Source organism: Mobula birostris, chromosome 8 (genome assembly GCF_030028105.1).
Source record: "Mobula birostris isolate sMobBir1 chromosome 8, sMobBir1.hap1, whole genome shotgun sequence".
In the NCBI taxonomy this organism is placed as follows: domain Eukaryota; kingdom Metazoa; phylum Chordata; class Chondrichthyes; order Myliobatiformes; family Myliobatidae; genus Mobula; species Mobula birostris.
Window position 1 is genome coordinate 109,110,692 of NC_092377.1, and position 24,140 is coordinate 109,134,831.

At 49.0% G+C, this 24,140-nt stretch overlaps 1 protein-coding gene across 3 annotated transcripts in view; it reads left to right on the top strand.

Moving 5' to 3' along the window:
• Positions 1 to 12,427, top strand: part of LOC140201588 (ezrin-like) — a 124,466-nt gene extending 112,039 nt beyond the window's left edge. For all 3 annotated transcript variants that reach the window (XM_072265930.1, XM_072265928.1, XM_072265929.1), the window contains exons 8-13: positions 1,835 to 1,998; positions 4,658 to 4,788; positions 6,080 to 6,240; positions 7,776 to 7,868; positions 8,147 to 8,392; positions 11,128 to 12,427. In XM_072265930.1, the coding sequence (XP_072122031.1) occupies positions 1,835 to 1,998; positions 4,658 to 4,788; positions 6,080 to 6,240; positions 7,776 to 7,868; positions 8,147 to 8,392; positions 11,128 to 11,292 (960 nt within the window). In that variant the 3' untranslated portion in view covers positions 11,293 to 12,427. The remainder of the gene's footprint in view (positions 1 to 1,834; positions 1,999 to 4,657; positions 4,789 to 6,079; positions 6,241 to 7,775; positions 7,869 to 8,146; positions 8,393 to 11,127) is intronic.
• Positions 12,428 to 24,140: the final 11,713 nt, after the last annotated feature.

Below are 24,140 nucleotides of genomic sequence, written 5' to 3' on the forward strand. Positions count from 1 at the left end.
ATTTCACAATTATTTTAGCATTCTCACATGGTCAAATCCGACTCTTAATAAAAATAGTTAAAAAGGGAGAATGAACCGAGCCCTGAGGAACTACACAAGTAAAAACCTTCCAGCCGTGAAACTGAACTTGTAAAAGGTAGAAAACAAGAAATCAAAGTAAACTTACAGTTCTGTGCAAAACTCTTCGGCTCAGTTATATATACAGTAGCTAGGGTGCCGGAGACTTTTGCACAGTACTGTATTTGTCAACAGGGAGTGGAGAGTGAGTTTGAAAATCTGGCGGGAGCAAAGGATGTTGGGAATGGCGAGGGCGGAGCACTGCGGAAGGTGGGAGAGGCGTGCCAGAGGTTGGTGGGCGTTGCGGATGCAGACACCCCCAGCCCTGAGACATCAGGCAAGGTCATTTGATTTCAAACAATTGGCTTACTGATCATTACAGGTCGTCTCTCTGGTGCTCCCTATCCCCTTCCCTCTCTCACTCCACAAGAGACACCCATATCAGAATCCGGCTTATCACCAGTCACATATGTCATGAAATTTGTTTTTTTGTGGCAGCAGTACAGTGCAACACATAAAATTACTACAGTACTGTGCAAGAGTCTCAATGCACCCTTGCTACATATATATGGCTAAGACTTTTGCACAGTAACGTGTATGAGAAAAAAATGTAGCCGAGGTTAATTGGGATTGCCAGTAAAACCTTTGTTGCAAAGTGAGTGATATTGAATAATTACTCTGTATTTGAATTTGTTGAAGTGTGTTAGCCATTGTGGGACTTGGAGCTAACAACCCATCGTAATTAATGCAACGAAGGGGGACCTCACACAACCTGACCAAGCCCCTCTCTGGACCCCATTAGCTGAAAGTTTAACCCAGAGAACCAAACCCTTCCCGCCTGTCTGCTGGCCTGAGACCTGGGAGGTCAGTGCTTTGTATCTGCGCAGTAACTGTTAAACAGATGCTGCAGTTGCTGCCCCCTGTAGATGCAAGTAGCCACCTGGGCCACTGCACTGTGCACTGATGCTAGATGTGTTCTTACAATTCACTGTGGAATTGGACATTCCAGGCCGTAATAAGGCCTGTCAGCTCCATGGTGAATTTTTCCTTCCAAATTCCAAATCCAGTGTCCTGTGAGTTCATATCTGGGAATTATATCGGTCTCCCTGTATTGCTTCTGAAGTGTTCCAGTAAGGGGACGAGGATCATCCCTTAACCCCTCTCTCTTTCACACCCCCTTCTCACTCTCACTTCCCTCCACTCCCCCCTCAGTTTCATCACTCCTCCCCACACCCCTCAGTTTCTGCACGCCACCCTCCACCCTTCTGGGCAGCCAGGCCCCCTGAAGGGCCAAGATGGCAGTGCAGGCAACCTCTGCCCCCGGCTGTGTTTTACCGTGGTTTCTCTACCCTACAGGGGAGGTTGTGGGTGTCGTAGAGACGCCAGTGCAGGTGACCTCTGCCCCCGGCTGTGTTTTACCGTGGTTTCTCTACCCTACAGGGGAGGTTGTGGGTGTCGTAGAGACGCCAGTGCAGGTGACCTCTGCCCCCGCTGTGTTTTACCGTGGTTTCTCTACCCTACAGGGGAGGTTGTGGGTGTCGTAGAGACGCCAGTGCAGGTGACCTCTGCCCCTGCTGTGTTTTACCGTGGTTTCTCTACCCTACAGGGGAGGTTGTGGGTGTCGTAGAGACGCCAGTGCAGGTGACCTCTGCCCCCGCTGTGTTTTACCGTGGTTTCTCTACCCTACAGGGGAGGTTGTGGGTGTCGTAGAGACGCCAGTGCAGGTGACCTCTGCCCTTGGCTGTGTTTGACCAGCTGTATCTACCCTTCCCTGCAGGACTTTGTTTTCTATGCTTCTCGCCTGAGGATCAACAAGAGGATCCTGCAGCTGTGCATGGGCAACCACGAGCTGTACATGAGGCGACGGAAACCCGACACCATCGAGGTGCAGCAGATGAAGGCGCAAGCTCGGGAGGAAAAGCACAAGAAGCAGCTGGAAAGGTAGGGAGGCTGATCAGGGGTAATGGCACGTTAACCACAGGGAACGGGCTGCAGGAAAAATCCCAGCACAGAGGGTAACAGAGTCCAGCAGTTTAGTGAGTGAGGTAATGTTAGACTCAGATGGGAGACTCGACATTCCATTGGCAAGCAGTCGGGGAAATGTTTCACAGTAGATAGCCACAGTGAACCTCTCTTCCCCTCACCCAATAACCACATGCATCTGAAAACAAGTTGGGCTCAGATCGAACTCTGCAGTGTTAAGTTGGAATGAGATGATAAGAACTGCCCAGCAGGCAGAGAGTGTGTGGACAAAGAGCAGGATTCCTGCCCAGGGTAGGACTTTGACAGCTTGGTCAGTGGATGGAGTTTGAGAGGCCAGCTGTGTGAAAATATCAAAGGCCAACACAGACTCCTTTGGACTTCCCTTTGCCGAAATGACTAGCTGACGTCCTTTCACAGGTAGATGAGGGGGAGCCAGTGAGTACGGTGTACTTGGTTTTCAGAAGGACGTTGGTGTGCAGAATATGCAGGAAGGGTGGTAAAAGGAGACACAGGAGTTAATATTCTGACAGGAGAATTGGGGATGGGATGGAAAGTGGGTTGCTGTTCCTTCCTGAAACTTCCAGTTGCTCTCTTGCTTCAGGACTAACTCCGCCCTTGAACTTTGAAGTAAATTTCTCTCGTCAATGTATTGGACTTGGATCTGAATTTCTTGAAGTTAGATTAATGTTTAAAATCTGCGACCTTTAAAGAAATAGAGGTGTTTTATAAAATATTTGTATTGGGACAGTAAGTGACACAGCTGGTAGAGCCATTGTCTCACTTCTCCGGAAACCCAGGTTCAACCCTGACCTCATCTGCTGTCCCTGTGGAGTTTGCACGTTCTATCTGCAACCCTATGGGCTTTCTCTGAGTGCTGCACACATCCCAAAGTACAAAGTAAATTTATCATGATAGCACATCCCCATGTACTATGCTGAGATTCATTTCCTTATGTGTATTCAGAGTAAATACAAAGAAACACAATAGAATCAATGAGAAACCACACACAACAAATAGGGACGGGCAACCAGTGTGCAAAAGACAAACTGCAAATACGAAAAGAGAAAAAAACAAAATAATAATAATAATAAACAAGCAATAAATATCAAGGACATGAGTTGTAGAGATCCTGAAAGTGATACCATAGGTTGTGCAATCAGTTCAGTGTTGAGGGAGTGAAGTTATCCACGCTGGTTCAGGAGCCTGATGGTTGAGGGGTAATAATTGTTCCTGAACCTGGTGGTGTGGGTCCTGAGGCTCCTGTACCTCCTTCCCAATGGCAGCTGTGAGAAGAGAGCATGGCCTGGATCTTTAATGAAAGCATGGGGAGGTGGAGGTTGGATCAGAGTAAATACGAGAGAAGATGGAATCAATGGTGCAAAAGGTCGTTTCCATGCTGGACCTCCATGCTCGAGTAAATTCACAAGGATGTTGCCAGGTCTGGAGGACCTAGTAGGAAGGAAAGTTTAGCTAGGTTAGGGCTTCATTCCTTGGAATGCTGAAGATTGAGGGGAGGGTTGGCAGTGGTATACAAAATTATGAGGAATATAGGTAGGGTAAATGCAAGTTGGCTTTTTCCAGTGAGGTGGAACTACAACTAGAGGTCATGGGTTTAGAGTGAAAGGCAAAATGTTTAAGAAGAGCCGTGAGGGGATCTCCTTCACTCAGAGGGTTGCGAGGGTATGGAATGACCTCCCAGTGCAAGTGGTGCATGAGCTCAGTTTCAACATTTAAGAGAAGTTTGCTTAGGGACATGGATAGTAAGGGTATGGGGGGCTTTGGACCCAATGTAGGTCAATGGGAGTAGGCAGTTCACATGTTTCAACACAGATTTGATGGGCCGAAGAGCCGGTTTCTGTGCTGTACGTTTCTGTGGCTCTATGATAATCTGATCCCAGCTCTGTCTTCGCCTGTGAGTCTGCTGGGGTCGTCCGTTGTGTCCGGTGCTCCTGATCCGACCTCCTCTACATTGGAGGACCGCTTCGTTGAGCACTTCCACTCCATCCAGCAAAAGTACAATTTCCAAGTGGCCAACCACTTTAATTGTTCCCATTCCTGTTCCGACATGTCAGTCCATGGCCTCCTCTTGTGCCACCATCCAACCTGATGGCATTAATATCAATTTCTCCTTCCGGTAAAACAAGATTTCCCCATTCCCCATTCCCCTTTCCCTTCTATTCCCCACTGTAGCCTCTTACCTTTTCTCACCTGCCTATCACCTCCTTCCCTTTCTCCCATGGTTCACTCTCCTCTCCTATCAGATTCCTTTCTCTCCACCTTTTACTTTTCCTACTCACCTGGCTTCACCTCTCACCTTCTAGTTATCTTCCTTCCCCTCATCCCACCTTTTTATTCCGGCGCCTTCCCTCTTCCTTTCCAGTCCCGATAAAGGGTCTCGGCCCGAAACGTCAACTGCTTATTCATTTCCAAAGATGCTGCCTGACCTGCTGAGCTCCTCCAGCACTTTGTGTGCGTCAAGTTGACATCAGCCTGTGCGGCCTCCGGCTACACCCCACACTGGCAACGACGCCTCGAAGCTCCGTCCCACCAGGGAAGTCTGTATCTTGCCGATGTGACGTTTATGTTGGTAACACTAACCTTGCTGTCTCATGTGCAGGGCACAGCTGGAGCAGGAGAAGCAGAAGAGAGAGATGGTGGAAAGGGAGAAGGAACAGATGGAGAGGGAAGCCCGTGACCTGATGCTGAAGTTGAAACATTACGAGGATCAGACAAAGAAAGCTGAGAAGGGTAAGTGTCTCACAGGTACATGGGGGTTGGTCGCCGAGTCCTGCCCAGTGACCACTGCCTCGGAACACCCGTAAGCCAGAGGAACTTAGTTACGGCATAGTCAGGTAGACTTTTGGATAGCAGGGGAATTGAGGGGAATGGGGAGAAGGCCAATCGATGGAGCAGAGTCCACAACCACGTCACCCATGATCTTACTGAATAGGAGAGTCATAGAAAGAGGCCCTTTGGCCCATCTAATCCGTGCCAAGCCATTGAAGCTGCTTAGTCCCATCGACTAGGCCGTAGCCTTCCATACCCCTATCACCTATGTACCTATCCAAATTTCTCTGAAACATTGAAATTGAGCTCACATGCACCATGGGCACTGGCAGCTCATTCCACACTCTCATGGCCCTCTAAGTGAAGACGTTTCCCCTCATGTTCCCCTTAAACTTCTCACCTTTCACCCTTAACCCATGACCCCTGGTTGTAGTCCCACCCAGCCTGCTTGCATTTACCCTATCTATACACTCATAATTATGCATTCCTCTGTCAAAGCTTCATCAATCTGCTACGTTCCAAGGAATAACATTCCAGCTCTGCTTCTCTTACTGATATTCTTGACGTTGAGTGGAATGGTGACAAAGCTGGAGAAGGCAACATAAAACTAGAGTAGATCCCGTCAGAAGAGTCACAGCCATAGAGAGACCATAAGGCACAGGAGCAGAACCGGGCCATTCTGCCCTTCGAGTCTGCACCATCATGGCTGATCCATTTTCCTCCTAACCCACTCTCCTGCCTTCTCCCAGTAACCTTTCGTGCCCTGACTAATCAAGAACCTATCAACCTCTGCCTTAAATGAACCCGGTAAACTGGCCTCCACAGCCGCCTGTAGCAACAAATTCCACAGATTGAGCACTTACTGGCTAAAGAAATTCCTCCTTTTCTCTGTTCTAAATGGACGTCCCTCAATTCTGAGGCTGTACCCTGTGGTCCTAGAGTCCCCCACCAAAGGAAACATCCTGTTCATGTCCACTCTATCCAGGCCTTTCAACAGCTAATAGGTTTCAATGAGATCTTGCCTCATTCTTCTAAACTCCAGCAAGTGCAGGCCTGGAGCCTTCAATGGCTGCTGATATGAGAGGGGGTTGATGTCGACAGGCAGCAGACCTGGCATGACCTGGCGGTGGTCAATGGGCATTAGAACTGTCGGGTTTGTGGGGCTCAGATTGGAACTCAGCCAGGATGGTAATGAGGGGCTGGGTGATAGTTGAGCCTCTGCCCACCAATGGTTCTTTGTCTGGGATCCTAGACCTCGCCGATCAGATGCAGAGAGCTACCCAGCTGGAGGACGAGAGGAGGAGAGCCCAGGCGGAGGCCGAGCGGCTGGAGTTCGAACGCCTGGAGGCCCTGCGTGCCAAGGAGGAGCTGCAGAGGCAAGCAGAGGACCAGATGAAGAACCAAGAGCAGCTGGTGAATACTGGGACCAGTGGGGGTGTGGCTGCCAGACATTGGGAGCAATGGAGGGGGGAGCTCCCAGACATGGGGACCAGTGGGGGTGTGGCTGCCAGACATTGGGAGCAATGGAGGGGGGAGCTCCCAGACATGGGGACCAGTGGAGGGGGGAGCTCCCAGACATGGGAACCAGTGGGGGTGTGGCTGCCAGGCAATGGGAGCAATGGAGGGGGGAGCTCCCAGACATGGGGACCAGTGGGGGTGTGGCTGCCAGACATGGGGCCCAGTGGAGGGGGGAGCTGCCAGACATGGGGCCTAGTGGAGGGGGGAGCTCCCAGACATGGGGACCAGTGGGGGTGTGGCTGCCAGACATGGGGACCAGTGGAGGGGGGAACTCCCAGACATGGGGACCAGCGGAGGGGGAAGCTCCCAGACATGGGGACCAGTGGAGGGGGGAGGTCCCAGACATGGGGACCAGTGGAGGGGGGAGCTCCCAGACATGGGGACCAGTGGAGGGGGGAGGTCCCAGACATGGGGACCAGTGGAGGGGGGAGGTCCCAGACATGGGGACCAGTGGAGGGGGGAGGTCCCAGACATGGGGACCAGTGGAGGGGGGAGCTCCCAGACATGGGGACCAGTGGAGGGGGGAGCTCCCAGACATGGGGACCAGTGGGGGTGTGGCTGCCAGACAATGGGAGCAATGGAGGGGGGAGGTCCCAGACATGGGGACCAGTGGGGGTGTGGCTGCCAGACATGGGGACCAGTGGAAGGGGGAGCTCCCAGACATTGGCTCACCCTCCTCGTATACTGACTCTCCCTCCTTTCCCACCCCGTACACTGGCTCTCCAACCGTTCCTTATATACTGACACCCTCCCTTCACCCTCCTTTCCTTCCCTGCACACCAACTTGCTCTCCTCATACACTGGCTCACCCTCCCTTCCCTCCCAATACACTGCCCTCCTTTCCCACCTCACACACTGACTCACCTACCCCGTACAATGGTTCTCCCACAACCTCAACCCCACCACTCCCCACACACTGGCTCACCCTCCCCCCACACCCTCCACCCCTCACATCCCTCACCCTCCCCATCCTATCATACATGAAGCCTGACATCGGCAGAAGATCAGAGGTCCCAGGTCTGAGGGGCAAAGACCCCAGTGTCCACAGTGACCATCTCATCCACCCTCCAGTGGGGAGGGAGCCTTAAACTGAATGATCAGTTATCCAACGAAATCTTTCTGTGTGAAGCCAAGAGACTGCAGGTGCTAACTATCTGAAACGTGAACAGAAAGTGCTGAAATCTCTCAGCAGGTCAGACGGTGACTCTGGAGAGAGAAATGGGCCCAGGACACTTTGCCAGAGCTCTCTGCTGATGCTTTCAGTTGTCAGATACCACCCAGTGCCTGTCGCTGAGCCAGTTATGGTGGTTCTGTTGAATTCAGATGAGGGGGCAGTGCCCGCCAGGGCGGAGGTTGTGTGGTTTCTGTGCCCCTCAGCTGAGAGGCATTGTGCAGTGGGCAGCTCTCACTGAGTTTGCTGTTTGTTCCAGGCCGCAGAGCTGTCTGAATTTACAGCGAAGATCGAGGAGCTGGAGGATGCCAGGAGGATGAAAGAGGAGGAAGCCTTTGAATGGCAGCATCGGGTGAGAACATCTCCTGTGGCAATTTTGTTAACGTGGGCACACCCCCGAAGGGTTCGTGCGCCCTCACGCATGAGGCACACCCCCGTGAGCATGCGCACACCCTGGAGAGGTTGGGCTGGGGCAGGGACAGGGACGGGGACACAGAGTGAGACTGTCTCACTCAGGCACACCCTGGAGAGGTTGGGCTGGGACGGGGACACAGAGCGAGACTGTCTCACTCGGGCACCTTCTGCATTTGGACGTTGAGAGGCTGTGCACTGACTGCATCTCCACCACAGGCACAGGTTGTTCAAGAGGACCTGGAGAAGACCAAGGAGGAGCTGCACATGGTGATGTCTAACCCGCCACCTCCCCCACCCCCTCCCGTCTACGAGGTCCCGGAGGAGCCGGAGCAGAATGATGTTGAGGAGAACCACTCCTTGGACAGTGCTGAGCTGGTCTCAGAGGGCATCCTCGACCACAGGATCGAGGAGCAACGCATGACCGAAGTGGAGAAGAACGAGCGGGTGCAGCAGCAGCTGATGGTGAGGGCCGAGGGTTACGAGCAAAGCCGGGACTGGACGGGTGAAGGGCAAGGCTGGGGCTGGATGGGTGAGGGGTGACGGGTGAGGCCGCGACTGGTTGGGTGAGCGGTGAAGAGAAGGCCAGGACTGGACGGGTGAGGGGTGATGGGTGAGGCCGGGACTGGACGGTTCAGTGGTGAAGGGCAAGGCCGCGACTGGACGGGTGAGGGGTGAAGGGCAAGGCCGGGGCTGGACGGGTGAGGCCGGGACTGGATGGGTGAGGGGTGAAGGGCAAGACCGGGACTGGACGGGTGAGGGATGAAGGGCAAGGCTGGGACTGGATGGGTGAGGGGTGAAGGGCAAGGCCGGGACTGGACGGGTGAGGGGTGAAGGGCAAGACTGGGGCTGGATGGGTGAGGGGTGAAGGGCAAGGCTGGGGCTGGATGGGTGAGGGGTGATGGGCAAGACTGGGGCTGCACGGGTGAGGGGTGACGGGTGAGGCCGGGACGTGAGGGGTGATGGGCAAGACTGGGGCTGCACGGGTGAGGGGTGACGGGTGAGGCCGGGACGTGAGGGGTGATGGGCAAGACTGGGGCTGCACGGGTGAGGGGTGACGGGTGAGGCCGGCACGTGAGGGGTGAAGAGCAAGGCCAGGGCTGGACGGGTGAGGGATGAAGGGCAATGCTGGGGCTGGATGGGTGGGGGGTGATGGGCAAGGCCGGGACTGGACGGGTCAGTGGTGAAGGGCAAGGCTGGGGCTGGAGTGGTGAGGGGTGACGGGCAAGGCTGGAGCTGGATGGGCGAGGGGTGAAGGGCAAGGCTGGGGCTGGACGGGTGACGGGTGAGGCTGGGACGTGAGGGATGAAGGGTAAGGCTGGGGCTGGACGGGTGAGTGGTGAAGAGCAAGACCGGGGCTGGATGGGTGAGGGGTGAAGGGCAAGACCGGGGCTGGATGGGTGAGGGGTGAAGGGCAAGACCGGGGCTGGACGGGTGAGGGGTGACGGGTGAGGCCGGGACTGGACGGGTGAGGGGTGAAGGGCAAGGCCGGAGCTGGATAGGTGAGGGGTGACGTGTGAGGCTGGGTCTGGATGGGTGATGGGCAAGGCTGGGACTGGTCGGGTAGCGGTGAGGGGCGAGGCTGGGGCTGGGTGTGTGGGAGAGACGGGCAAGGCCGGGGCTGGAGGGGTGATGGGTAAGGCTGGGGTGTTGCCAGGGGAAGGGTTCAGGGGTGCGAGCTGTGTACTGGGTACGGAGAATGTGTAGGTGGAAGGGTGAAACAGGGGCTGATCCTGGTTTTGTTACTGGGTACGGAGAATGTGTAGGTGGAAGGGTGAAACGCGGGCTGATCCTGGTTTTGTTACTGGGTACGGAGAATGTGTAGGTGGAAGGGTGAAACGCGGGCTGATCCTGGTTTTGTTACTGGGTACGGAGAATGTGTAGGTGGAAGGGTGAAACGCGGGCTGATCCTGGTTTTGTTACTGGGTACGGAGAATGTGTAGGTGGAAGGGTGAAACGCGGGCTGATCCTGGTTTTGTTACTGGGTACGGAGAATGTGTAGGTGGAAGGGTGAAACGCGGGCTGATCCTGGTTTTGTTACTGGGTACGGAGAATGTGTAGGTGGAAGGGTGAAACGCGGGCTGATCCTGGTTTTGTTACTGGGTACGGAGAATGTGTAGGTGGAAGGGTGAAACGCGGGCTGATCCTGGTTTTGTTACTGGGTACGGAGAATGTGTAGGTGGAAGGGTGAAACGCGGGCTGATCCTGGTTTTGTTACTGGGTACGGAGAATGTGTAGGTGGAAGGGTGAAACGCGGGCTGATCCTGGTTTTGTTACTGGGTACGGAGAATGTGTAGGTGGAAGGGTGAAACGCGGGCTGATCCTGGTTTTGTTACTGGGTACGGAGAATGTGTAGGTGGAAGGGTGAAACGCGGGCTGATCCTGGTTTTGTTACTGGGTACGGAGAATGTGTAGGTGGAAGGGTGAAACGCGGGCTGATCCTGGTTTTGTTACTGGGTACGGAGAATGTGTAGGTGGAAGGGTGAAACGCGGGCTGATCCTGGTTTTGTTACTGGGTACGGAGAATGTGTAGGTGGAAGGGTGAAACGCGGGCTGATCCTGGTTTTGTTACTGGGTACGGAGAATGTGTAGGTGGAAGGGTGAAACGCGGGCTGATCCTTGATGCTGGCAGCTGAGGGAATGCAGACATGGAAGAGGGGCAGTGATAGGTGTGGAGGGGCAGGGCTGACAATAGAGGAGACTGTTCTCTTTGGGCTGCTCAGGTATTAACAGTTTGGGCAAAAGGTGATGAGGATTACTGGTACACAGAAGTGATTGTGATCTGGGCCAGTGTGTGTCGATCTGAGGCCACTGAAGCACAGCTTTATTATGTACAGTTTGTGGGATGATGGAGAAGCTGGGTGGGGGGAGGGGGGATTAGCACAGTCGATCTTCAGTGAGCCAGTATACATGCGTAGGGCTGAAGGGCAGTCTCGTGTAGCATTAACAATTCAGGGCAGTCTGGTGTTCTGAAGGATGTAGGTGGTCTTGAAAGAACGGGTGGCGGATGTGGTTGAGAGAGTCTTGAGGCTGGATGATGGTGTTCAGTAGACAGAACCATCAGCTGGATCATCAGCAGGAAATCACTGAGGTGTAAGTAGAGTGATAGTTTTGTCCAAGTTTCGTTTGCCTTCGGTGAGTTGGTTGATCCAAGTTGTATGTTTTCTCTCCTTTCCGCATCCCGCCACACCAACGCCCAGTTGTTGAGCACTGAGCTAGCCCAGTCCAGGGATGAAAGCAAGAAAACCTCCAATGATATCATCCACTTGGAAAATGTGCGGAAAGGACAAGACAAGTACAAGACCCTGCGCCAGATCCGGAGGGGAAACACCAAGCAGAGGGTGGATGAGTTTGAATCGATGTAAGGCTTCTTGGACTGCGGTCCATGGGCCTTCCCGTGGACCGGGAAACAAACATTGGAAGTACCTTTCTCTGAGCACCTCACTTAGATCCTAGAATAGTGGCTGGGCCCACAGCCAACATGTCTTTTTTTTTGTCTAAATTTTATATGGAAGTGTCCAAATTTTTGAGAATTTCTTTTGATCCTCTGCATTCTTGAGCAGTGAACCAGATTGTTAGTTGTGTAATTGTTCAATAACTTTTCCAGAACTTGAAGAAAAGTCGCCTTTATTCTGATATAACTTGCCATGGCGTATAAGTGATTATTCGGTGCCAAAAGTAGATTACAGAAAGTGTTCCTTTGGGAAAGGAGGGGAGCTTAGTCTGCAGTTTTAGGCCATCTATGGAGGATATCAGACTTGTGCCACAAGTCATAGTCACCCATGTAAAAACATTCTGTACAGTGGCTTGTCACTAATGATATATTTGATGTCTCAATATTACCGAGCACCTGCAAACGCAGTGGGCCCCACACATGGTCAATGCACTACTGAAACATTTAAGACGCTCTTCTTTCCTCATTACATCCAGTTATGAATTGCCATCGGTTGAATATAATATCAGAACTCAGCAATGGTTGCTTCGGACAGTTCGGTTTAAAAATTATGGGGAATGGATCATATTTTATATATTTTTGCTATTACAAGATTTGCACTTCAATATTTAGGATGTCAGGAAGTTATTACCTTCATAATAATGGCTAGCTCTGAGTGGTACTATGCATAATCTGACTATTTTATAGAACACAATTTACTTGTAAAGTTTTTTTTACTCCAGATCAAACAAATAGTGAAACGTATTTGTAAAAAGAAATCCTGTCGCAAGAGCAAATTGTTGTATTCTATTTAACCTAATCAACTGAGAAGACTTCTGCTGCGACCTGTGCATGCCTGACTTTAGATGTCGTAAACGCTGAGGTGTGGGTTTGTAATCTGAACACTGTCATCCCTAGCTGAGCAGTACAGACCTGTCACACTCCTTCACAATAGTGGCCAGCTTGGCTTCTCTAATCTTCTACTTTGTACTTTGTACTTGCAAGTCTTGTACTGATATGGTCTTTCAAGTATTAAATTGCATCTAATAAAAAGATGTTGGCAAGAATTTTGGTCTTCTGTCTATTTCCCCACTTCAGCTTGCAGTTAGATAGGTAGATCAGATTATGAGGACACTCGGTCCTCACTTACTGTTATTTAGTAATGCATGCATTAAGAAATGATACAATGTTCCTCCATTATGATATCACAGAAACACAGGACAGACCAAAACTAAAACTGACAAAAACCACATAATTATAACATATAGTTACAACAGTGCAAAGCAATACCGTAATTTGATAAAGAGCAGACCATGGGCACGGTAAAAAAAAAGTCTCAAAGTTCCAATAACCCCATCATCTCACACAGACAGTAGAAGGGAGAAACTCTCCCTGCCATGAACCTCCAGCGCTGCAAACTTGCCGATGCAGCACCCTGGAAGCACCCAACCACAGCGGACTCTGAGTCTGTCTGAAAACTTCGAGCCTCCGACCAGCCCTATGACACCGAGCACCGAGCACCATCTCTGCCGAGCGCTTCGACCCTGCCCTGGCTGCCGAGCAACAAGCAAAGCCGAGGATTCGGGGCCTTCTCCTCCGGAGATTCTGGATCACACAGTAGCAGCAGCAGCGAAACAGGCATTTCAGAAGTTTCACCAGATGTTCCTCCGTGCTCTCACATCTGCCTCCATCAAATCAGGATTGTGCACGGCACCCTACTTGACAGATAACAGATATCATTCACCGGAGTGGCTGCTGCTTTATTGATCCCAAAGGAAATTTCAGGGTCACAGTTGCATTACAAGTGCACAGATTTTAGAAGAGAAGTAGAAAGCATAAAAAAAGTAAGTCCTAACAGTCCTAACAGGAGGCAGGGGAGTGGGGCATGACTCCCCAGCTATTGGTTGACTCATTATAGAGCCTAATGGCCGTGTAATGCTATCTAAGCTGCTGAATGCTCCGGAGGAATATGCAGATCGTAAAGGTGGCACCTCTGCACATTTCTTGTAAACTCTCTGTTAAAACTCATCAGACTCCTTTCAGCCTGAAAGCTGACAGCAACTGTTGTGCCTCATAACCTGGCTGGCTTTTAACAACTACGGAGCGACGTTGAGTAAAACTGGTTCATCCAGTCCGTACCTCAAAAGTGTGCAAGATGTTATCTTTACTCTGTGTTCTTTTCAAGTGAGTTTTAAATTTATTCCTCACTTCCTGTACAATTGTCAGCTGAGCCTATTTGATGAGAAAGTAAGAATTCGTAGTTGCGTAGACCCTTCTGCCACGCCTTGCCACTGCTTTCCTGCATTGACCCCATATCTCATGCCCCTAACATAAACATTGATCACTCATGACTGCAGGGAGTGACCAAGCCCCATGGGTCGATAGTTCCAAAGATTCCTCTGTCTCTGGGTGAAGAAATTCAATCTCATTGCCCCTTATCCCTACTTGCTACCTTGTTTCTTGCCCTCCCCCCCCCTCCCCCATTAGAGGAAATGTCTACCTTGTACGAAATGTATAAGATCCGGTGAAATCACCGCTTGCCTTTCTAAATTCAAGAGGGTTAAAGCCCATACGTTTAACCTCTTGCACTGGAAAATTCCACCCCCTCTTTGCAGGAATCAGATTTGTGAATATTGCACCTTCTCTATTGCAGGAATATCCCAAAACATTCCAGCTGCAGCCTACCAGTGTCCAGTTGTATCTGAGACAATTCCTCCCCACTCCCATATGTAATGACGTCGCCATAAATTTCTGAAGGTGCTGGGAATCCAGAGCAACACAAACAAAATGCTGGAGGAACTCGGCAGGTCAGGCAGCGTCTATGGAAATGAACCAATAGTTGGCGTTTCGGGCCGCCACCCTTCTCCAGAAGTGGAAGGGAAGGGGGATGGCATCAGATGATGGAGGCTGGGATCCTGGTGTTTATGGAACAGTCAGGTTGATAGATTAACAAGGGAGACTACAATGAGGAAGAAGGTGACATGTAGATGTCGTGTGACGCCAATCGGAACAACTTCTGAGAACCTGAAACAAAAAGTAAAAGCTGGGTCAGTGTCTGTGGAAAGAGGAGGAAACAAAGCTAAAATGTTAGACGGATAATCGTACAGCAGACATGCGCAAAGAAAGCAAATTCCCTAAGCGTTGAATTCCATGCTGAGTTTTGAAGACAGGAAGATGACATTACTATGTTAGAATCGTAGAAGCCCTCAGATAGAAAGAGGAGAGGCTTATACAGTTCTGTGCAAAAGTGTTAGTTACATATAGAAACATTGAAAAACATGCAGCGCAATACAGGCCCTTCGGCCCACAAATCTGTGCCGAACATGTCCTTACATTAGAACTACCTAGGCTTTACCCATAGCCCTCTATTTTTCTAAGCTCCACGTAGCCATCCTGGAGTCTCTTAAAAGACCCTATTGTATCCACCGCCGGCAGCCCATTCCACGCACTCACCACTCTGCATAAAAAAGCTTACCTCTGACATGTCCTCTGTACCAACTTCCAAGCACCTTAAAACTGTGCCCTCTCATGCTAGCCATTTCAGCCCTGGAGAAAAGCCTTTGACTATCCACACGATCAATGCCTCTCATTATCTTGAACACCTCTATCAGGTCACCTCTCATCTTCCATCACTCCAAGGAGAAAAGGCCGAGTTCACTCAACCTATTCTCATAAGGCATGCTCCCCATTCCAGGCAACATCTTTGTAAATCTCTTCTGCACCCTTTCTATGGTTTCCACGTCCTTCCTGTAGTGAGGCGACCAGAACTGAGCACAGTACTCCAGTGGGGTCTGACCAGGGTCCTATATAGCTGCAACATTACCTCTCAGCTCTTAAAATCAATCCCACGATTGATGAAGGCCAATGCACCATATGCTTTCTTAACCACAGTCAACCTGCGTAGCAGGTTTGAGTGTCCTATGGACTCCGACCCCAAGATCCCTCTGATCCTCCACACTGCCAAGAGTCTTACCATTAATTCTGCCATCATATTTGACCTACCAAAATGAACCACCTCACACTTATCTGGGTTAAACTCCATCTGCCACTCCTCAGCCCAGTTTTTCATCCTATCCATCCCATTGTAACCTCTGACAGCCTTCCACACTATCCACAACGCTGCCAACCTTTGTGTCATCAGCAAATTTACTAACCCATCCCTCCACTTCCTCATCCAGGTCATTTATAAAAATCACAAGGAGTAGTGGTCCCAGAACAGATCCCTGAGGCAGACCACTGGTCACTGATCTCTATGAAGAATATGACCCATCTACAACCACTCTTTGCCTTCTGTGGGCAAGCCAGTTCTGGATCCACAAAGCAATGTCCCCTTGGATCCCATGTCTCCTTACTTTCTCAATAAGACTTGCATGGGGTACTTGCTGAAATCCATATACACTACATCTACTGCTCTACCTTCATCAGTGTGTTTAGTCACATCCTCAAAAAATTCAATCAGGCTCGTAAGGTACGACTTGCTCTTGACAAAGCCATGCTGATTATTCCTAATCATATTATGCCTCTCCAAATGTTCATAAATCCTGCCCCTCAGGATCTTCTCCATCAACTTACCAACCACTGAAGTAAGACTCACTGGCTATAATCTCCTGGGCTATCCCTACTCACTTTCTTGAATAAGGGAACAACATCCGCAACCCTCCAATCCTCTGGAACCTCTCCCGTCCTCATTGATGAAGCAAAGATCATTGCCAAAGGCTCAGCAATCTCCTCCCTCGCTTCCCACAACAGCTTGCGGTACATCTCATCCGGTCCCGATGACTTATCCAACTTGATGCTTTCCAAAAGCTCCAGCACATCGTCTTCCATCATCTACATGCTCAAGCTTATCAGTCTATATATAGCTAGGATGCCCAAGTAATTTGCACAGTACTGTATTTGTCAATGTGGAGTGGAGAACAGGTTTGTAAATCTGGTGGGTGCAAGGGATGTTGGGAATGGCGTGGGGGAAGCACTGCAGAAGGAGTATCAGGGACACCCGGGGGGTGAGGGCATTTCAGACACACCCAGCCCTCAGCCACCAGGCAAGGCCATTTGATTCCAACACTTGTTTTATTGATCATTATAGAATGTCTCTCTGGTGCTTCCCTCTCCCTCCTCCCCTTGTCCCAACCATGATTCCCCTATTCTTGCCCCTTTCCCATTCTCGGTCCTCAAAAGAGACCCATATCAGAATCAGGTTTATCATCACTCACATATGTCATGAAATTTCCTGTCTATAATTAAATTTCTGACTCCTGGTACTCCCCTGATAGAACAAGTTCTTTATTCTGATCCCAACACAGAACAGGGTGAACAATCTCCAAAAGCTTTACAAATCGGCTCCAGGTGACTGTCTGCTGGATATTGGTAAATAACAGACTATGCTGGATACTGAATACATTAAACACAGCATGCCTCCTGTGCACCTGTCTGCCGATTTCTCTGTGTATCGTGCTGTGGCTGGCTGTGATGGTCAGCATCTATTCCCTCCTGGTGGATGTCGTACCTATTGAAGGAGATCTGCACCTGGAGATCCCTGTTCTCTACCTGGATTCCCTATCTACTTTGCAGTCACAGTTGCACTGATCCCTCTCTGCTCCTGCTCTACCTGTGCGAGCGACGTATGTATGGTCTGGCTGTATTGTACTTTAAGCACGTTTATTTTTGGTAATTTGTCATGTGGGTTGGAGCAAATGAGTATAGCTACATCTTCATGCTTTGTCTTAGTTGTTTAGTGGAGTGGGTGAGCCACGGGGAAGAATATTTTTTGTTGACCACTAACTTTGCTTAATTATGCATTTACACTATTATACGAAGAAAGAGTGGGAGTGCCGAGGAAGACATTTTTGAAATTTTCGTTATTTTTTTTCTCCAACGGCGTTCTGAGAGGCGGGACTGCGCAGGCGTGTGATGTCGGGCTGTACAGCGTGGCAGATTTAAAAAGAGCAGAGCCTCATAGAGCGGGCAGCGTAGTTTGTGGGCTGCGGAGTGAGCCGGGAGCAGAGTGAAGACTTAAGGGCTTTGGCTCAACGGGCTTAGGCGGAAACAGGCGAGGAAGGTTTGGCATTCATTTTCTGTTGTTATTTGAGGAGAGGGGCAGTATGAGTGTGAGGGCAGTTTGCTGTTCTCGGTGTCGGATGTGGGAGGCCCTGGAGTCTCCAAGCCTCCCAGACGTCTACATCTGCGCCAAATGCATCGAGATGCAGCTCCTAAGGAACCGCGTTACGGAACTGGAGCTGCAGCTCGATGACCTTCGTCTGGTCAGGGAGAGTGAGGAGGTGATAGAGAGGAGCTGCAGGCAGGTGGTCACGCCAGGGCCACAGGAGGCAGATAAGTGGGTCACGGTTAGGAGGGGGAAGGGGAAAGGTCAGGTAATAGAGAGTACCCCGGTGGCTGTGCCCCTTAACAACAGGTACTCCTGTTTGAGTACTGTTGGGGGTACAGCTTACCCGGGGGAAGCGACAGTGGCCGTGCCTCCGGCACAGAGTCCGGCCCTGTAGCTCAGAAGGGTAGGGAAAGGAAGAGGAGGGCAGTTGTGATAGGGGACTCGATAGTAAGGGGGTCAGATAGGAGATTCTGTGGATGCAGTCCAGAGACCCGGATGGTAGTTTGCCTCCCTGGTGCCAGGGTCCGGGATATTTCTGATCGTGTCCAAGATATCCTGAAATGGGAGGGTGAGGAGCCAGAGGTCATGGTGCATATAGGTACCAATGACATAGGTAGGAAAAGGGATGAGGTCCTGAAAGGAGAATATAGGGAGCTAGGAAGGGAGTTGAGAAAAAGGACCGCAAAGGTAGTAATCTCAGGATTCCTGCCTGTGCCACGCGACAGTGAGAGTAGGAATGCGATGAGGTGGAGGATAAATGCGTGGCTGAGGGATTGGAGCAGGGGGCAGGGATTCAAGTTTTTGGATCATTGGGATCTCTTTTGGCGCAGGCGTGACCTGTACAAAAAGGACGGGTTGCACTTGAATCCTAGGAGGACCAATATCCTGGCAGGGAGATTAGCGAGGGCTACTGAGGTGACTTTAAACTAGAATGGTTGGGGGGTGGGAATCAAATTAAAGAGGCTAGGCGTGAGGAGGTTAGTTCACAACAGGGGGATGGGAACCAGTGCAGAGAGACAGAGGGGTGTAAAGTGAGGGTAGAAACAAAAAGTACTATGGAGAAAAGTAAAAGTGGCAGGCCGACAAATCCAGGGCAAGCATTAAAAAGGGCCACTTTTCAGCATAATTGTATAAGGGCTAAAAGAGTTGTAAAAGAGCGCCTGAAGGCTTTGTGTGTCAATGCAAGGAGCATTCGTAATAAGGTGGATGAATTGAAAGTGCAGATTGTTATTAATGATTATGATATAGTTGGGATCACAGAGACATGGCTCCAGGGTGACCAGGGATGGGAGCTCAACGTTCAGGGATATTCAATATTCAGGAGGGATAGACATGAAGGAAGGGGAGGTGGGGTGGCGTTGCTGGTCAAAGAAAAGATTAACACAATAGAAAGGAAGGACATAAGCCGGGAAGATGTGGAATCGATATGGGTAGAGCTGCGTAACACTAAGGGGCAGAAGACGCTGGTGGGAGTTGTGTACAGGCCACCTGTAGTGAGGTCGGAGATGGTATTAAACAGGAAATTAGAAATGTGTGCAATAAAGGAACAGCAGTTATAATGGGTGACTTCAATCTACATGTAGATTGGGTGAACCAAATTGGTAAAGGTGCTGAGGAAGAGGATTTCTTGGAATGTATGCGGGATGGTTTTTTGAACCAACATGTCAAGGAACCAACTAGAGAGCAGGCTATTCTGGACTGGGTTTTGAGCAATGAGGAAGGGTTAATTAGCAATCTTGTTGTGAGAGGCCCCTTGGGTAAGAGTGACCATAATATGGTGGAATTCTTCATTAAGATGGAGAGTGACATAGTTAATTCAGAAACAAAGGTTCTGAACTTAAAGAGGGGTAACTTTGAAGGTATGAGACGTGAATTAGCTAAGATAGACTGGCAAATGACACTTAAAGGATTGACGGTGGATATGCAATGGCAAGCATTTAAAGGTTGCATGGATGAATTGCAACAAATGTTCATCCCAGTTTGGCAAAAGAATAAATCAAGGAAGGTAGTGCACTCGTGGCTGACAAGAGAAATTAGGGATAGTATCAATTCCAAAGAAGAAGCATACAAATTAGCCAGAGAAAGTGGCTCACCTGAGGACTGGGAGAAATTCAGAGTTCAGCAGAGGAGGACAAAGGGCTTAATTAGGAAGGGGAAAAAAGATTATGAGAGAAAACTGGCAGGCAACATAAAAACGGACTGTAAAAGCTTTTATAGATATGTAAAAAGGAAAAGACTGGTAAAAACAAATGTAGGTCCCCTGCAGACAGAAACAGGTGAATTGATTATGGGGAGCAAGGACATGGCAGACCAATTGAATAATTACTTTGGTTCTGTCTTCACTAAGGAGGACATAAATAATCTTCCAGAAATAGTAGGGGACAGAGGGTCCAGTGAGATGGAAGAACTGAGCGAAATACATGTTAGTAGGGAAGTGGTGTTAGGTAAATTGAAGGGATTGAAGGCAGATAAATCCCCAGGGCCAGATGGTCTGCATCCCAGGGTGCTTAAGGAAGTAGCCCAAGAAATAGTGGATGTATTAGTGATAATTTTTCAAAACTCGTTAGATTCTGGACTAGTTCCTGAGGATTGGAGGGTGGCTGATGTAACCCCACTTTTTAAAAAAGGAGGGAGAGAGAAACCGGGGAATTATAAACCGGTTAGCCTAACGTCGGTGGTGGGGAAACTGCTGGAGTCAGTTATCAAGGATGTGATAACAGCACATTTGGAAAGCGGTGAAATGATCGGACAAAGTCAGCATGGATTTGTGAAAGGAAAATCATGTCTGACGAATCTCATAGAATTTTTTGAGGATGTAACTAATAGAGTGGATAGGGGAGAACCAGTGGATGTGGTATATTTGGATTTTCAGAAGGCTTTTGACAAGGTCCCACACAGGAGATTAGTTTGCAAACTTAAAGCACACGGTATTGGCGGTAAGGTATTGGTGTGGGTGGAGAGTTGGTTAGCAGACAGGAAGCAAAGAGTGGGAATAAACGGGACCTTTTCAGAATGGCAGGCGGTGACTAGTGGGGTACCACAAGGCTCAGTGCTGGGACCCCAGTTGTTTACAATATATATTAATGACTTGGATGAGGGAATTAAATGCAGCATCTCCAAGTTTGTGGATGACACGAAGCTGGGTGGCAGTGTTAGCTGTGAGGAGGATGCTAAGAGGATGCAGGGTGACTTGGATAAATGAGTGGGCAAATTCATGGCAGATGCAATTTAATGTGGATAAATGTGAAGTTATCCACTTTGGTGGCAAAAATAGGAAAACAGATTATTATCTGAATGGTGGCCGATTAGGAAAAGGGGAGGTGCAACGAGACCTGGGTGTCATTATACACCAGTCATTGAAAGTGGGCATGCAGGTACAGCAGGCGGTGAAAAAGGCGAATGGTATGCTGGCATTTATAGCGAGAGGATTTGAGTACAGGAGCAGGGAGGTACTACTGCAGTTGTACAAGGCCTTGGTGAGACCACACCTGGAGTATTGTGTGCAGTTTTGGTCCCCTAATCTGAGGAAAGACATCCTTGCCATAGAGGGAGTACAGAGAAGGTTCACCAGATTGATTCCTGGGATGGCAGGACTTTCATATGAAGACTGGATGAACTGGGCTTGTACTCGTTGGAATTTAGAAGATTGAGGGGGGATCTGATTGAAACGTATAAGATCCTAAAGGGATTGGACAGGCTAGATGCAGGAAGATTGTTCCCGATGTTGGGGAAGTCCAGAACGAGGAGTCACAGTTTGAGGATAGAGGGGAAGCCTTTTAGGACCAAGATTAGGAAAAACTTCTTCACACAGAGAGTGGTGAATCTGTGGAATTCTCTGCCACAGGAAACAGTTGAGGCCAGTTCATTGGCTATATTTAAGAGGGAGTTAGATATGGCCCTTGTGGCTACGGGGGTCAGGGGGTATGGAGGGAAGGCTGGGGCGGTGTTCTGAGTTGGATGATCAGCCATGATCATAATAAATGGCGGTGCAGGCTCGAAGGGCCGAATGGCCTACTCCTGCACCTATTTTCTATGTTTCTATGTTTCTATATGCCACTTAGTATTGCTAATATCGTCATTAGACCGTTAATTTGGTTTCATTCATTTTTTATCGCCAGGAAGTTGTTGGTCTTAGACCGCTAATTAGACCACTATACCGCTAATATAGTTTTATTATTTTTTAATTACTACAATATCATTCGTCTTTGTGAGTTTCTTAATAAAGGATTGAACATACCTTATTCGATTTGGAAGCGTGTCACACAGCATTCATTACCCATTCTTAGTCTCTGTGGTTTTGGTCTGTTTTCAACTAACTGTAGCTCTAGGTGACCTCTTTAATTCAGGCGTGAAGCTAAAACACTCACGCTGTGTGTTAAATGTCTCCAAATTGACCATGAGCCACATGGAGATATCTACAGTTCACGATTGTCCACAAACTCCCACATGTTTTCGGGGTGATAATCTGCTGTGTCACAATTACATGGGTTTTATATTTTACCTTTTTGTTATTTATATATTCTTTTTCAATTAGTTGTCCTAATTTACTCTAAGCACAAAGCAACAGGAAAGAAAATGTGAGACCTACTGTTTTAGACGTAAACATTGTGAAACCACACTTAATGAGATGCTGGTAGCAAGGTTTACAAAATGGCAAAAATGTGAAATTTGCATAGTTAAAGCAGTGATCAACAAAAACCATGTACAATCCACCATACAGTCAGTAGTCAGTGATAGAACACAGAACAGAGAACAGTACAGTGCAGAAACAGGCCATTCGGCCCACAATGTTGTGCCGAACCAGCTAAAAAGCACATCAAAGAAAACCCAAAAACTAATCCGTCCTATCTACATGTCCCTCCATCCTCCTAACATTCATCTGCCTATCCATGCATCTCTTAAAAACTTAAAATGTATTTGCCTCTACAACCATACCAGGCATCCACCACTCTGAGTAAAAAAAACTTACTGCTCACATCCCCTTTGAACCTGCCCCCTCTCCCCTGCAATGTATGTCCCCTGGTATTGGACATTTCTACTTTGGGAAAAAGATACTCCTTATCTATCTCAGCCTCTGGCACTCTGGAGAAAACAACTCAGTGTGTCCAGCCTCTCACGATCGCACATGCCCTCTAAACAAGGCAGCATCATGGTAGACCTCTTCTACACACTCTCCAAAGCCTCAACATCCTCCCTATACTGGGGTGACCAGAACTGTATGCAATACTCCAAACATTGCCTAATCAGAGTTTATAAAGTTGCAGTATAATGTCTTGACTTTTGAGCTCAATCCCTCGACTAATAAAAGTGAGCATTCCATTAGCCTTTTTAACAACCCTATCGAACTGTGCAGGCACTTTCAAGGAGCTATGAACTTGGATCCCAAGATTTCTCTACTCAGCAACATGGTTAATGACCTTGCATTAATAGTGCAGTGCCTCCTTACATTTTCCCTACCAAGGTACAACACCTCACATTTATCTGGGTTAAACTCTATCTGCCGTTTCTCTGCCCATATCTACAACTGATCTGTATTGTGCTGTAATCTTTTCCAGTCTTCTACACTACCCACAACTCCAGCCGTCTTGGTATCATCCGCAAACGTCCGAACCTATCTACCTACATTTTCATCCTGGTAATCTGTGTACTCTACAGCACTAGGTCAGAAGTTATAGGAATCTAAGAAATTACAGGAATTGGCTCGAAGCTCACAATGCACCATTCCACTTATATAATATGTAATAGATACAGAGGATTTTTAAGGAAAGAAATTGAAACAGTTAGCTTAGAAAGGTGACCATACTGGGGGACAAACAGTTGCCCAGTGCAAGGGAAGAGAGTTGAGGAGAAAGGTGATAAAGTGAGAGGCAGTTTCTCATCATTGCCAAGTTATCATGAAGTCTGACCTTTATAACAAAGGAAATTCTATAACAACTTTCTGCTTGAAGTTCCTACAACCTGCCAGGTGCTTCTGCAAAGGGACAGTTATAAGTCAGGACTGTTCAGAGCTTTTCCCTGATGTTGCCATGGCACCTTCTGTGTCCATGTGCGAGAGAGAATTAGGAGAGTGTCTCCAAACAGTTCACAGATAGTGTGGTGTGGGGGGGGGGGGAGGTGGGGGAGTTGTCAATACTGGGTTTAACACTTCATTTCCACCCCAAAGCAGAGATGTTGCTGCGAGAGTGTTCTGTGGTCCCGTAACTTGGCATGGGTTTGTCCTGACATAGGTGTGAGATGTACCAGATTATACTACCGTGTGACGGGAACCCGATGTGAATCATGTAAAACTCGATTGAATACCCCCACCGAGAGAGAGCTGAGGGCAGTTGGCTCACACAGACTTTTCAAGGTAGTTCCAGACAGAGACAAAGGATGGTCAACGCTTCCGTTCCGTGTTGAGCACACACAGAAAGAAAGAGAGTTCTCTGTCCTTCAGCTGTCTCACCTTCTGGGGGAGAAATAGTGTAAGATGATGAAATTCAATTCACATCTATGGGTAGGGATATCAGATCACAGTGGTGCTCCTCTGCACCCACTTTCTTAACCCCAGCACATGGCAAGAGAAGTGAAGAAGCTGCATTCAGAATGACCAAGGCCTCTTTCAAAACGTTAGATAAAATGATCTGAGAGAGAGGACTCAGGTCCAATTCCTTATCGCCCGAGCCGTCATTCCG